The following is a 15,344-nucleotide window of genomic DNA, read 5'->3' on the forward strand; positions in this document are numbered from 1 at the left end:
ATTTATATTAAAAGTGCCTCAGGATAACACTACTCGTATGATGTGTTTGAATAATGTTCTCCGGACAAATAACTTTTCCCTAACAAAATGTGATTTATATTAAAGATCTGTCAAGATAACACTATTAAAAGAGTGATTTATATTAAAGATGTGATTTATATTAAAAGTGTGATTTAAGTAATGGACAAATATTTTTTTTCTTCAACAGTGAGCTGGAGTGCATCCGAATTGTATTAATTCGGACGAAGCGAGAGAGATAATTTCGAAAATTCATAAAGTGTGAGAGAACATTAAAGATGTAACGAAGCATCTCTGTTTTTTTAGAGGTTTAAAGAAAGGACTTAGGTCGCATAATGCTTGGATTGGCGTGACTATCCATTGTGTAATATTATAGTTCCTCCAATAATAATATAAATAAAACATTAATCATTTCTATTGGAGATGTTTTAATTTCAGTATGATATAATTATATATAAATATAGATGTATGTGTTTAATTAGTTTGATACACGAGAGCATTATGTTTATGTACTTCTAAGCTTCTAGATCAAAAGCATTGTGTTTATGTACATTTTTAAACTTTTAGCGCATTACTAATCACTACTGTGGCGTGTGGCTATCACTGCCTAAGGATAATCCTGTTATAGTAAGAAAATGTACGGCTGTCGTTACTTGCTGTGTATTTTACTATATCATGAAGGCACAAATGTCCATGACCATCAGACAAAAATGTGTTAAATGACCAGGCTCCAAAAAGACATTTGATGTGTCATTGGAGTTTGAAGAAACGACGGTTGGCTTGATGTGTGATTGCAATTTGTATGTTTACGTTTAGTAGAAGGCTTAGATTATTAGATATATAAGGTTTCAATCTTTCCTTCAATAATGCGCAAATATGCATGCCATTTGAGTGTAAAGACATCTTGTGTTAGTTCATCTTTTCAAAGTTTCACCTTACACTAACAAGTGTTTCAAAAAAGGTTTGTGTCTGCAATTTGAATCTAGAAATCAATAATTTCACAAGCTGCCATTTGAAACTTTGATACTTATGACAAATCGTCAAGTACAAAAAGCTTGTCATGCTATGCATTTTCTGTGAAAGTTCCTTGTAAGAAGGTTATTGTTTAACAAAAGTGATGAAATGGATGTATCTCCGAGTGATCTTTTGACGAGACTTCAGAGTACTCGTCACACTTCAATGATTTTGACAGAAATGTTGAGTCCTGGTAATCACATGTTTAAAGAACTTAATCATTCTTTTGGTAAAATATATCAAACTTTCAGGGCTCTGCCAAGTTGCATCACATTCAAAATTCAATAGGCAAGAAACTTAATAGAGAAATGGACATGAAAAAAATTAACAATTCGTTACACCACTTAATTATAAATTGAACAACATGCGATTGATTGCTTTTGTCGTAAGCACAATTGAGAAAATGTTAACAGCTATCTTCTCCACCTAAAGATTAAGCTAATCTATTTGATCTTGGCCTGAAGACACAGGCTTTTACTAACGCGAAGAACAAGACGCAATGCGCCTACAAACAGCGAGCTACAGCAGCTACAGTTAGTACCTCCATAAGGGTAGCATTTTATCAGAAACTTCAATCAATGCAAACCATGATATCCTGCCGAATCCAAAAGTACTGCTTTAATTTGCTCAGGGAGAACATCCTGACCTTCTCTGCATTGCTGCTAAGAAACAAGAAAGTATAAATCAAAATCAGAACTTCAAATGATAGAAAGAAAGTCAATAATTACTGAACTCAGAACACTACAGAACAAACAACCTAAGAGAGGCAAACAAACATCAATGGGCAAAAAGAAAGTAAGGGAGGTTAATAACAGATATGTTTGAGTGAAGTCTGGAACTAGAGAAAGAGCTATACCTCGGCTCTGAACACATCCAAAGCAAAACCATTGAAACAACTGATAACAGCTTGTTGAACATCCAAACCAAGGTTATCCAAAGCCCTCATGGTAGAAAGCAAAAGTCCTGGTCTTCGGGTGCAAAACATATGAATGTTGACAGCTCTCCCTTCCCTTACCCTAACTTCCACCTGTAAATTTCAGAAACAGTCAAAAAACCTTCCTCAATTACCATGCAAATAGTTTGCACCCATTTACATTCGTTTGCAACGTTACTGATCTATATGAAGTAAGCCACGATTCGTGAATAATTTACATGGTTCGCAAGCCACAAGCTACAAATCTGACAGTTTCTTAGAACAAATTTGCATCAAGACAAACAAAAATTACCTTAGGAGATTGGTTTTTGGGGCTTAGCAAGTCACCAGGATATAGATCTTCCTTGACTCGGCAAGGAAGGGTCGGCGGAGTGGGTGTCAACGGGTGAAAGCTTGCACTTGCAGAAGGTTGCATCAATGATCCAGGAGGAGTTGATTCCAGTTCGTTATGAAGATTATTAATCCGCTGCAGTAGCTCCTTCAAGTAGTCCACTGCATCACCAAGTATTGAAGCCCTATCCATCTATGATGAACAAATGAAAATACCCAACATTAGCAATGTTCTACATAAAGGAAAATGTATTGCTATGCTACCATTAACTTAAGCAACTAGATTACAACATCAAGATAACATCATTGATATTTCTACAAGCGCGATTAAGGCTGCGTCTGTCGCATTTGACAGCAATTCGCAATGAGATATCAAGAATCAAAACTCGAGTACAACCGTTATCGCAACCTCGATTCAAAACCTTGATAGAAGCTAATATAGCAAACAAAACTTAAGGATTTCTTCTTCCATACCTTGCTAATCTTTGGCACAACAGACCTAAGCATGTACAGCCTATCATTGAGTTTCTTCCTCCTCCGCCTCTCCGCCATGAGATTTTTGGCAGGAAGCCCCTTCTTCTTCTTCCCCTTCTGATCTCCACCAGTAACAACAGTCCCATTGGAATTGTTCAAATCATTTCCATTCTCATCAGAATCATAATTCAGCTCAGAAAAATCCTCAACATCATCCTCACCGCCACCATTTCCATCTTCTTCCCACTTCTTCTCCACTTTCCTCTTCTTCTTGTTCCCCACCGTCTCCAACCTCGGAATCTCCAACGCCCCTCGCCGCTTCTGAAACAACGTCGTCGGCTGTTGTTGTTGTTGTTGCTGCTGCTGCTGCTGTTGTTGAGTTTGCGGTTGAGACAGGTCAAGAGGCATAGAAAACGAAGCACTGAAAGGAGCTACAGAAGCATCGAGTTCAAGACTCGGTGGAAACTCGGAAGCGGAACTCAGGTCGAGGGACCCACCCATAAAAACAGGTGAATTCGAAGCGGCGTTGTTGTTGTTTCCCATAAAGAATCCATTATCAAATCCCAATTCAAAAGGATTATTATTGCTGTTGCTATTGTTGAAGAAGTAGTTGTTGTTGTGGAAAAAAGAGTGTGGATTTGAAATTGAATCCAAGGTGTTTGTGTTTTGGTGCATGAGAAAATTATCATTAGTAGAATTCGGATTTGACATAAACGGAACAACGTTGTTGCTGTTGCTGTTGTTGGTTGTTGTAGTGGCGGAGTTGAGGTTGTAGAAGTTATCAGGTTCGGGTTTGAAGAAAGGGAGAGAGGTAGTACTACTACCAGTACCAGCCATGGCAATAGCAATGGCAATATCTTGGTCGGTGTTGAGTTTAGGTTCGGAGTTAGGTGTGGACCATGAAGGTGATTGTTGTTCTTGTTGTGGTTCAGTCCAAGGTATAGTAGTGAGAGTGTTGTGAAGTCCTTGTGGTAAGGGTAGCGTGTAACGTTCCATGAGAGACAAAAAAGGTGAAGAGGTTTTTTAGTTTTGGTGAATTGTGTGAAGAATGAGGAGGAGGTTGAGAACGTTGTGCTTGTGTTGTGTTTGTGTTTGTGTTTGTGTTTATCTTGTGTGTGGGAAAGAAAGAAAGAAAGAAAAGAGGGAATGGAATGGCTGGTTGAGTGAGTGAGGTTTATCTATCCAACTCCAAGTGTGTCTGCAATCTGCATGTGCTTGCTTTGCTTTGCCTCTCTTTCTTGCTAAAATAACTTTCGCCAATTTATACAACCACTCTTGTTTAAACAAATGTTCAACTGATTAAGAGAGTGCAAATTAAAAAGTTAAATGGGCGCTAATTAAAGAGTTAAAGAGGGAAATGAGGGTACTTAAAGAGTAATGTTTTAACCACCCTCTTTAACCCTTTAATAATTAGCATTCCCTTTAACCCTTTAATTAGTGCTTTCTTAATCTTCGTTAAACATTTGTTTTTAATTATTATTTTTTTAAAATTAATTAAAATAATATAAAAAACCAATTCGTTTCTTAATTATTATATATTAATTATAAATTAGGTGTTACTATTTCCATATCAAATATAAATTATTATTATTTTGTATTTCATGGTTTAGTATATAAATGAAATTTTACTATTTTTGTCCTATTTAATGTTATTATTTTTATAACACTTCTAGTTAAACAAGTTTAAATAACTTTGTTAAATGAATTAAAACCGATTACTTAAATACAAGAGGAGTCTAAAAAGAGAACCAATCATTCACAAAATTACATAAAAATAAATAGTAATTTGAAAATTTTATAAAATTAAATAAAAAATAAATAGTAAGTTTATATTGATAAGATTAAATAATATTAACTAATAATCTCAATATATATGTTCCAATTGGCATCTAAAGTTTTCAAATTGTCATTAAATTTTTTACAATTATCGAGCTAGACAACAATTAATTACAATTACAGGGGTGTAATTGGGTTGATTTATAGTGGTTTTTGGTTAAAAAAATCAGAACGGGTGATATCTCTATTTATTTGGTTTAGTTTTATTTTTAGTATTTTTTAAAATTAAAATTAAACTAAATTATCTGGTTTAGTTCGATTTGATTTATAATATTTATTTTTTTAAAATATTATATTCATCGGTGTATTTTCTATTATCGTATTTTTTAATATAGTTTATACTATTTTTTTTAAAATAATACATTTTATGCAATTTATTTCATTCTCTATTTTTTCAAATAAATTATAAGTTAATCTTAATTTTTACAAAGATTCACACATAATCTCCACCATTTATTTTAAAATCTAACAGTTCAGATTCATTCTCACATTCTCATATAAAAAATACACTCTCATAATATATATATATATATATATATATATATATATATATATATATATATATATATATATATATATATATATATATATATATATATATATATATATATATATATATATATATATATATATATATATATATATATATATATATATATATATATATATATATATTCAAATTAATCCTTTATATGCACATACTATGAATTCTGTCTTATTTATCAAATCAAGTAGTTGGATTTCTCAGAAATAGTACCATAAATTTATATTAGGTAAGTTTAACAAATTATAAATTTTGGTATTTAATATTTAGAACATGAAATAATAGAAAAATGTAAATGAGAAGTAAAAAAAAAAATTATAATTTATGCTAATAATCAAATGATCTACAAGTATTAAATTTTATATGAAAAAAGACAGGATTATCTTCTAAATTTGTTTATCAGTCGTAATGTGAAAGAGATAAATTAATAAAATTAAAAAATAATAATTAAGATATTACTATTGATCAATATTGTAAAAGATAGATAAAATAATTTTTTTTATTAGAGTCATATAATAATATTTTTATAATAAAATACTCCTATATTAAAGTGACACATTGTTTGTCTTGTAGATACCAACAAACTTAAGTTAGTCATTTTGGATCCTAAGTTAGTGGTTTAGGCATAGAGCTACGAGTTTAAGGATGTAGAATACGCTAGTGATATAGTATCAATTATTTTTATACTATTGTAATAAAGAAATGTAAAAAGTCATAAATCATGTTGTCTTAAATGAAAAGTAAATATCAATCAATCAAGTGAAAAAAGTGCAGAGATATTACATACTTTTTCGGCAGTTAAAAAAAAATTAGATTAGAAACAATAAAAAATTAGAGGTGCAAGATAATAATTTCAGGGGGTGCAAAATAGTGGTAAACAAGAATAATTGGTAGAAATTTCTAAAGTTCAGGGGGTTCATCTGCACCCCCTCAGCACTGAATGGCTCCGCCCCTGACTACATTATGACATTATTTCTATTGCATTATGAACTAAGTTCACTATCAAATATAAAAGTTGACACTTGACATCAGAATGTTGGAAAGAGATTTGAAAGCTTAACAAATAACAACAAAAAATTTCAATACACATAAATTAACATGTTCACTACTACAAATAATCCCATTTTACCTCAGACGCGAAGAAGATATAACCTCGATTACACAGGCGAGGTAACGAATGGCGACATGAAAACCTGACACTTTATCCCTCGGTTTTTGAATAATTGAGGGAAAAAGTGGCACTACTCATTTGTTCAATCCCCAACAACAGTATTTTTGGATTTTTAAAACTGCGCTACTTTTTACCTCAGTTTTTAACAATAACGGAGAGGTAAAATCCTATTTACCAAATTTAGTTTTAACCTATATTTTTTGTTTTGTTTTAATCTGTAAAACATCAAATTTGTTGACAAATCCTAAATCTTCCTCTTCATCATCAACAACAACACCAATAACAACAACAAAAATTAAATCAATAAAATCCTTCAACATTAAATCTCAACAACAATAACAACAACCACAAAATCCATAGAATCTTTAAACGTTAAATATCAACAACAATAACAAATCAACAAAATCAGTAGAATCGTTAAATACTAAATTTCAACAACAAAAATATTAAACATTTTACTTGATACAACAACAATTAACATTAATAAGTTACTTTCATGTTTTCTGAGCTAGAGAAATGATTAAACATTAAAATATTTTCCTTCTCTTGTTTTCATTATCATTGTTTTTTAATATGTTAAGTTTAAATTTCAGCACTTTGCATTCAAGATAGATAGTGGTGGAATTTACATTTTGATTGACTAGTGAGAGTTTCACGCGGATCACTAATGTTTCACGTGGATTGATGAGTTGACAATGTCTTGACCATTGTTACTGTATAAATTGACGCTAAAGATTCGTTACTTATTTTTTACATCAAATTGGTCATAAAAAAATAATAAAATATGCTACTTTATTCCTCGGTTTTCAACAAAACCGAGGTAATAGGTCATAAAAAAATTAAAAGGTGATAAAATGTGGTTGCTGGGATTCGAAGACGTGTCATCTAAATATTTTATCCCTTAATTTCTAGCAAAATTGAGGTAATAGGTCATAAAAAAATTAAAAAATTAAAAGGTGTTAAAATATAATTGTTGGGATTCGAAGACGTGTCCTCTAAATACTTGAACCCTCGGTTTCCGAGGTAATAGGTAAAAAAATAAAAGGTGATAAAATGTAGTTGATGGGATTCGAAGACGTGTCCTCTAAATACTTTACCCCTCAGTTTCTAGAAAAACCGAAGAAATATATGGTATCTTACAAAAAAAAAAGTGACGAGTCTATGGTGTGCATCTCGGTTTTTTGTTGGGTGGGGTGAAAGTTTTGTTATAAAATGTATTATTTGTAGTAATGGTTCCATACTTCAAACACACATAAAAATTATTTTGTAATAATACCTGAAGAAATTTTGTTGAAGAAGAAGAAACAAAAAATCTTTAAAAAACATGAAAACTAACAAAGAGAGTTTTAACAATAAGAAGGCGACCATAACATATCAGAATGACGGTCGAGATAGCAACATTGGTGGAGGGCGGCGAAAGAAACGATTCACTATTTCAGAGTTTGGTTGTAGATGGCATGTTTTTCTAAAAGGAAGAAAACGTAAAGAAAGATGGAGAACGGTTGGACCGACATTAAATTTGGTCTTAATGATGAGTGGAATAAAAGATTTAGAACGTAATTATACCATTGGTTCAGTTCATCGGTTTGAATGTTCCTATAAATTAAAACCGAAAACCGAAGCAAACCACATTGATTTTCATTGGTTTGGTTCAGTTTTGGAACCGAACCTGAAACAATCGGTTTAATTAGTTTTTCTGATCAGCTTACACAATGCATTCTTAACCTTCCATAGAATATATTCCATAACATTGTGAACTCATGTATTCTCCTTTAAACCCTTACCAGACAATATCTAAATTCCATTTTCTCTGATACACGCGCAAACATGGATCATACTATCTGCATGGCCACCATTATCTTTAGCTCTTCCTCATATGGTCTAAGAAGTTCTCCTTCATATGTGGGCAACACGTATGGATGTAATATATGAAAATGTCACCTCATGTATTCCACCCTCATTTCTCAATCGTTCATGATATGTCTTCCTCGATCTTCCATATATAATACATGGTATATATACTCATTATACTTATCATCAAATTGTTCTTGGGTTATCATAGATTGAGCATAGACGAGTAAGTGCCTTGAAATAATTTGCATGTACCCAAACTAGCACAAGAATCACTCGAGTAAGCATCAGATAATACATAATCCATATATGATCTAACTAAAGTATAATCATGTCTTGCCTAGTAGTGAATAGTGTAGGGGTAGAAAAACATATCTTATTATAGACGCCGATCAAAACGTTTTTGATATGGGTCTAAATGAATTCCACCCTCATTTCTTAATTGTTCATGATATGTCTTCCTCGATCTTCCATATATAATACATGGTATATATACTCATTATTTTCTCAAAATTGAAAATTTGTAAGCATGATTTATCTCAATGAATTGGGTGACTCGAATCATGAACGAAATGAGTAAATAAAAATCTCCACTGGAAGTGTGATTCAGATCACAAGATCTCCTGATTTAAATTAGGAAAAAGTTTGATTTGAATCATATAATAAGTTGACTTGAATAATGGTTGAACTTCTCATTTTGGAATTCATTTCGAGTGATGTTACCCGTATCAGATATTTTCTTGACAGGAATCACATGACTCGAATCAAAGAAGAAAAATCAGAATTGTATTTTCTTGACTGAAGTCATTTTATCATTTGAATCGAATCATCCTTTTTGTTTTTAACTCAAATCAAAGAGTCATATTTACTCATTTCTAGTGATTTATATAGCACATATATAAACTAAATTTCTCTATCTCATAACATAACTTGCAAAACTTTCTTTCATAACATAATGGTTTATTTCATACCCCGCATTTGTATAAAACACAACTCTATATATCAATTCATACTTGAAGAAAAAAATGCTCGTGTTGAATTTGTGAATATTCTAAAAAGTGTGTGAAATTCTTTTTTGAAAATCACCATCATCAACCTCTGGCCAAAAACCCATTGTATGTTTTGATTTCAACTCTATGAAAGAGTGTGGAGATCTAGTGTGAAGAAATTCATCAGTGTTCTAATGTTTTCTGAAATTTTGAAGTACTTTGTGTCTGAGAGGATGAACATCTTGGAATGAAAATCATTCCAGATTAAATCTTAGAGTGCTTTATTTCTGAGAGGGTGAAATATTTCAAGGTAGAGTAAATATCTTAAGGAATTTGCAGCCTAGCGAGTTGTGTTCAACATAAGAAGAATCAAGATTTATATATTAGTTGCTTAGTAGTTGAGTTAAGTTTTCAAATTGATTGTGACAATCTCTTGTAACTAAAATACACTTGTGATTCTCATATTAGTGGAATACTAATGAATTTTCGTTCGCAATTGGAAACCGAATTAGGCGGTTCTACTCTCATATTCAACCCAACACTATTGGTCTCCCGACACCACCTCTTATTAAAGATGACCCATCAAGCCATGATCAGTTTGGTTGTAGTTCATGGTGGCAGGGTCTTCCAGTCCAAAGTATTTGATAACATTTTCGAACCATATTTCTTTTGGAATAGTCAAAAGAATCACCTTTTTTTATTACTAACACATTCAAATGGTGCATCACGGAACTAAAAAAAATAGAAGCAATATAAAAGAAAAAAATAAAATCACCTCTTACAAAAATGTTCGACCACATGGTTCCCATAAAATGTCGATAGTGGTGAAACAACGTGTCTTTGGGATATTACTCCTTAGTTTACTGTGGCTCCTTTTGACCTCAATCTTTTATAGTTGTAGCGTAGGTTAACGTTATGGCTTACAATGTCTGACTTTATCAATTTCATCTTTCTGTTGAGGCCTCTAACTAGCAGAGGGAATGACTAAAATTGTGTGTCCCTTTAAGGTGATCTTTGAGAATATTCCTATTCATTATTAAAAAATTGACCAAAAAACTTATACAAATCAACACATTTGACAACAATAATTGAAAGCAAGTAGCGAAATTTCAGAATATATAATATGAAAGCATGTAAAATGATGCATAATCAAATTTTAGAATCCAAAGGCATATAGAATATGCATGTTCGGATTCTATAATTTGAACAAAATTAGCAGTTTAGAAGGGGAAACGAAGAAACAAAGTGAATATTTAAAAAAGTAAGTACTAATCCCTCACTTAATAGTTGGAAACATCAAAGACGTGATAAATTTAACCAAATTTATAAGCAAAATTATCCAACTAAGTTGATTTCAGAGTTGAGATTTTGAGTTTGTTTGGTTAATAAAAAATAGAAATGCAGAAGTGAAGAGGAAGTGGAAATTTTTGACCCGTCGGGAAAATCCGTGTTGACCGCACTTTTTGCGGAATGAGCCAAAGTTTTAGGCGTGTACCCTCTAATGTATCCGCCTTGTCCCGCCCTTTTTTTTGTGGGTTTTTGTCGACACAGACATTAACATACTTTTTTTCTTGCATTTTCAGGCTTAAAATATGCAGTGTCAAGATTTTTGCACTGCCCCGCCTCGTTTTTTACAGGTTTTTGTGGGGCAATCCTAAATGGGTCGGACATGCCCGTTTGTCACCCCTAATTAATACATTACATTTTGAACATCTTTTGCATTTCAAACTGACAAAAATATAATTCAATATTGTTTAAGAATTGTACTGGTAAAAAAGAGCTGGTGTTCATGTTACCCATACAAGGACAAGGGTATTCAAAAGGCTTAGTAGGTATATCACGATGTATGGTGGTTAGTACTAGCCCACGTCGGCAAGAAGCCCTAAATGGTGGTGATTATGGTGGTTTATAGGACATGCTCGCATGAGGTGAGAGGCTCTATCTATAAGTGTGATGCTTTAGAGTTAAAAATATGTAAGGTGTGATCTTTATGAGTTAAGACCCCCCCTCAGTTGTTAGGGGTGAAGTATTTATAAAGGCCTCTTAGGCTCAAAGTTTATATGAAACCCTTAGGGGCAGCAACGCCCCCCTTGATTAAGGGAGACTGTTGACTACCTGTTTTTCAAGGAGTCGTGGTATGACTCCTTCTCCCGTAACTAACAGGAGATAATGGTGTTATACACGTCATTTGGCCCAAGAGCGAACACCTCATGTTCAGTGTGGATGTCTCTCTGGGCGGCATCATTCTAGGCAGGGACTTTGGAGCCGTCCTTATTTAAGACTCTCACAAATATAACACTACAAGAATCGAGACTAAGGATAGTTTATATAGAAAACTCATACACCTTAGTCTAACGAGATGCATTTTCTAAGGGTCCGTTTGGTTGGGGGTAGATGGAGGGGAGGGGAGGGGAGGGGAGGGGATATTTGTAAGTATATGTGTTTGGTTCATTTTTTATAAGGGGAGGGGAGGGGAGGGGAGGGGAGCAAAATCTCTCGTAGACTCATTTTTTGCTCCCCCTCAATTTGGGGGGATTTGGAGGGGAGGGAAGACTCATTTGTTAGAATTTTATTATAATGTCTAATTTAACCTCAATTAATTTTTTAATTCCAATATTATCCTTATTGAATTATTAAAACTAGGTTTTTTCTCAGGTGTTTCACGTTCCATACTGTGCTGTTGTCTTCTCAATTTTGTCTTCGGGTGAGTTCTTCACTTTTTTACTTTTGTTGAATTTTTCTTTTTAATTATAATTTAATTATATGAGAAAAAGTATGTGGGATATATATGATTGTTCCTATATGAATAATAAGAGAGGTTGTCACTTTTTTATATATGATCGTTCCGTCAAATAGCAGTAGCAGTACCGCTATAGGAACAAGTTATATATGTGGGATATATATTGCACAAGTTATATATGATCGTTCCGTCAAATAGCAGTAGGAGTACCGCCGCTGCATATATAACTTGTGCACTTGTGCTTGTCTAATTCTTATTTACATGCATAATTTACTTTTCATGTAAATATTATACTAATTTAACCCAAATCTTCATAAACTTTTGTTGTTACTTTTTAACTTATTTTCATGATATAAAATGTATGTTCCGTCAACAGTAGCAGTAATGATATTTTATTTTCTATGATATTTTATTTTCTATGTTGTAATGATGTAGTGTAATTTTATTTGTCTATTTTTTTTTTAACATTCTAACATTATTTTATCTATTCTTTATTATAGAAATTATTTTATTGGGTTAAATGAATCCTCAAGAGCAGAGAATTGTTATTAACAAATGGTTTGATTTGCGTCGAAGAGCTATTGTTCAACTAATGTGTATTGTTGTTTACTGTTATGTTCAAATGTCTCGTAAGAGAAAATTGGGTTATAGTATGAGCTCTGAGAGAGAAAGAGTTCGGGAAGAAATAATGTATCGAATTAGTAATAGTGAAACTAGTAGAAATATATTAAGAATGGGTCCTCAAACCTTTATGACCTTATGTGGTATGTTAGAAAGAGAAGGGGGGTTACAAACTACCCGGTGGTCAAGTGTGGAAGAACAAGTTGCAAAATCAATTTACATATTAACACATAATGCTAAAAATCGTGAAGTCAACTTTTGGTTTCGTCGTTCCGGCGAGACTATTAGTCGTCATCTTCATCAAGTTTTGAGAGCTATTCTAGAATTTGAAGAAAAATTTCTAGTCCAACCCGATGGCTCAACAGTCCCTCATGAAATTTCTAGTAGTTATAGATTCTACCCATATTTTAAGGTAAAATATTTTATTAATAAATTATATTTCCTACACAAAAATATTAAAATTTCTAGTATTCATAGGTTTTATTGATAAAAAAATATTATATTTGTTAGGATTGTGTTGATGCAATAGATTGAACACATATACGTGTCAAAGTATCCGCAAAAGATGCTACTAGATATCGCGGTAGGAAAGACTATCCGACACAAAATGTTTTAGCAGCGTGTACTTTTGATTTAAAGTTTACTTATGTGCTCGCGGGATGGGAAGCGTCTGCCTCTGACTCTAGAATAATAAAGAATGCATTAACACGTGAAGATAAACTTAAAATTCCTCAAGGTAATATAAGAATAACCTAGACTTATAGTTGTTTATATTATATTTTAAACTATCACATTTATTATTTACCTTTACTATAGGAAAATATTATCTTGTCGATGCTGGATTCATGTTGACAAGTGGCTCAATTATGCCTTATAGAGGAGTTCGGTATCACCTGAAAGAATATTCCGCTAGAAATCCACCCCAAAATTCTAAAGAGTTGTTTAATCTTCGACATTCGTCTTTACGCAATGCAATTGAAAGAGCCTTTGGTGTATTGAAAAAAAGATTTGAGATTTTATCTAATTCAACAGAGCCAAATTATGGAGTCAAAGCTCAAAAATTAATCATTTTTGCATGTTGCATTCTTCACAATTATCTAATGAGTGTAGACCCGGATGAAGACCTTATAGCAGAAGTAGATGCTGAACTTGCAAATCAAAATGTATCTCATGACAATCATCAAGGTTCAAGAAGTGATAGAGATGAACTTGCTATGGGTGGGGTTATAAAAGATAGTGTAGCACATCAAATGTGGTTAAATTATCAAAATAATAACTTAGCTTAAAGAGTCTGACTTGTATTTTATATTATTACTTTTATGTTTGTTGTTCCTTGATGTAGTACCAAATTTATTATGATATTTAGTATGATATTGCAACTTTTTGTTAATTATATTTATTAACTTTGTTGTGTTATAATTGCTCGTTTTCATAGTTTATGGCATCGAATAAGCAATTACCAATTAATAATGGTAATTCTGGAACTTTGACTTGGAATAGAGTCATGGATGATGCTCTTGTTGATGCTTTTATGCATGAATATGAAAAGGGGAACAAAGTCAATGGTACATTCACTACATCAGCATATGAAAATATTGCAGCTGAACTCCGTGCGTTGTTTGGAAACAAAGTTGACAAGGTGAAGATAAAAAACCGTTGGAAAACTTTGAAAAAAAATTTCATTGAATATTATGACATTTTTAAAGGTGGTATGAGCGGCTTTCCTTGGAATTCAACTACACAATTATGGGATGCCGAGTCAGAAGTTTGGAATGCTCTAATTGAGGTAACTTTTGATGACCTTTTTGTATTTTAAATTTTTTTATTAATAAATAATTGTATAAATTTTATTAATCTTAGATCTTTTATTTATCATACTTTTTCAGTCAAAACCAAAAGCATCAAATTGGAGAAATGTACCACTTCCAAATTATGAGAAGATGTTGATACTTTATGGACCTAACCGAGCTGATGGAGAGGAATCTGGAACTTTAAAAGAGACAAGAAAACAAAAGTCATCGGTCACCAATGAAGACTTTGTTGAAACTATTCAAGATATTGATGACCATGTTGCCCGAAATGAGGTGAATTTGGAAAACTTTGATGCTACTTACGATTTTTCTGTACCTGAAACACAATCACCAGATCCTTTAAGTGGTAGTAAAATGAAAAAAATGAAAGTAGTAAAAAACAAAGATACAAACAACGATATTACTGAACTCCAAGAATCAATTGTCTTGGTTGTAAATGCACTAACAGAAGGAAATGCTGCAATACGAGAAGGAAATGAAATAATGAGAGAGTGTCAGAAATATGAGTTGCCTCCAATTTCAGGGGAAGAAACATGGAATTTAATAAAGGAATGTGGATGTGATGCAAAGTCATTGCCTCAGATATATTGCACTGTCATGAAAGATGCTGACAAACTTAGGATGATTCTCCAGTGTCCGCTTGAAGCACGCAAAGCAGTGATAATGCAAATGGTCTTTGGCTCATCTGATTGACCATCTTCTAATAGCTTTACGATTTTTATGAATATTTTATTTAAATTTAATATGTTTCTGAATAATTTGTTTAAATTTAATATGTTTCTAGATATTTTGTTTAAATTTGTGTGGTTTATGAATTATCAAGTTTTTATTTGGTGAAATTTACCTAAAGTTATTTTTATTTAGAATTATTTTTACTAAGTACAAATGATAATATTTGTAAGGATAAAAATGTAATTTAATTTTAAAATCCCCTCCCCTCCCCTTGTGAACCAAACATATATTTGTTAAAAAACCCTCCCCTCCCCTCCCTTCCCCTTCTTTGAACCAAAC

The 15,344-nt window shown here is 32.4% G+C and overlaps 1 protein-coding gene and 1 pseudogene across 2 annotated transcripts; one reads left to right on the top strand and one right to left on the bottom strand.

The window, feature by feature from the left end:
• Positions 1-1,295: 1,295 nt before the first annotated feature.
• LOC131609834 (transcription factor SCREAM2) lies at positions 1,296-4,025 on the bottom strand. 2 transcript variants are annotated; one of them, XM_058881646.1, is made up of 4 exons: positions 2,771-4,025; positions 2,259-2,489; positions 1,889-2,059; positions 1,296-1,691 (listed from the first exon to the last, which is right to left on the bottom strand). In XM_058881646.1, the coding sequence occupies exons 1-4, from the start codon at positions 3,764-3,766 to the stop codon at positions 1,608-1,610; spliced, it is 1,482 nt and encodes a 493-aa protein (XP_058737629.1). In that variant the 5' UTR covers positions 3,767-4,025; the 3' UTR covers positions 1,296-1,607. The 2 variants fall into 2 exon arrangements, with proteins under 2 accessions (XP_058737629.1, XP_058737628.1); XM_058881645.1 differs by having other exon boundaries at positions 1,296-1,694.
• A 7,022-nt stretch (positions 4,026-11,047) lies between these two features.
• LOC131614584 (uncharacterized) lies at positions 11,048-15,026 on the top strand (annotated as a pseudogene).
• Positions 15,027-15,344: the final 318 nt, after the last annotated feature.

This window comes from Vicia villosa, linkage group LG6 (assembly GCF_029867415.1).
Source record: "Vicia villosa cultivar HV-30 ecotype Madison, WI linkage group LG6, Vvil1.0, whole genome shotgun sequence".
Taxonomy (NCBI): domain Eukaryota; kingdom Viridiplantae; phylum Streptophyta; class Magnoliopsida; order Fabales; family Fabaceae; genus Vicia; species Vicia villosa.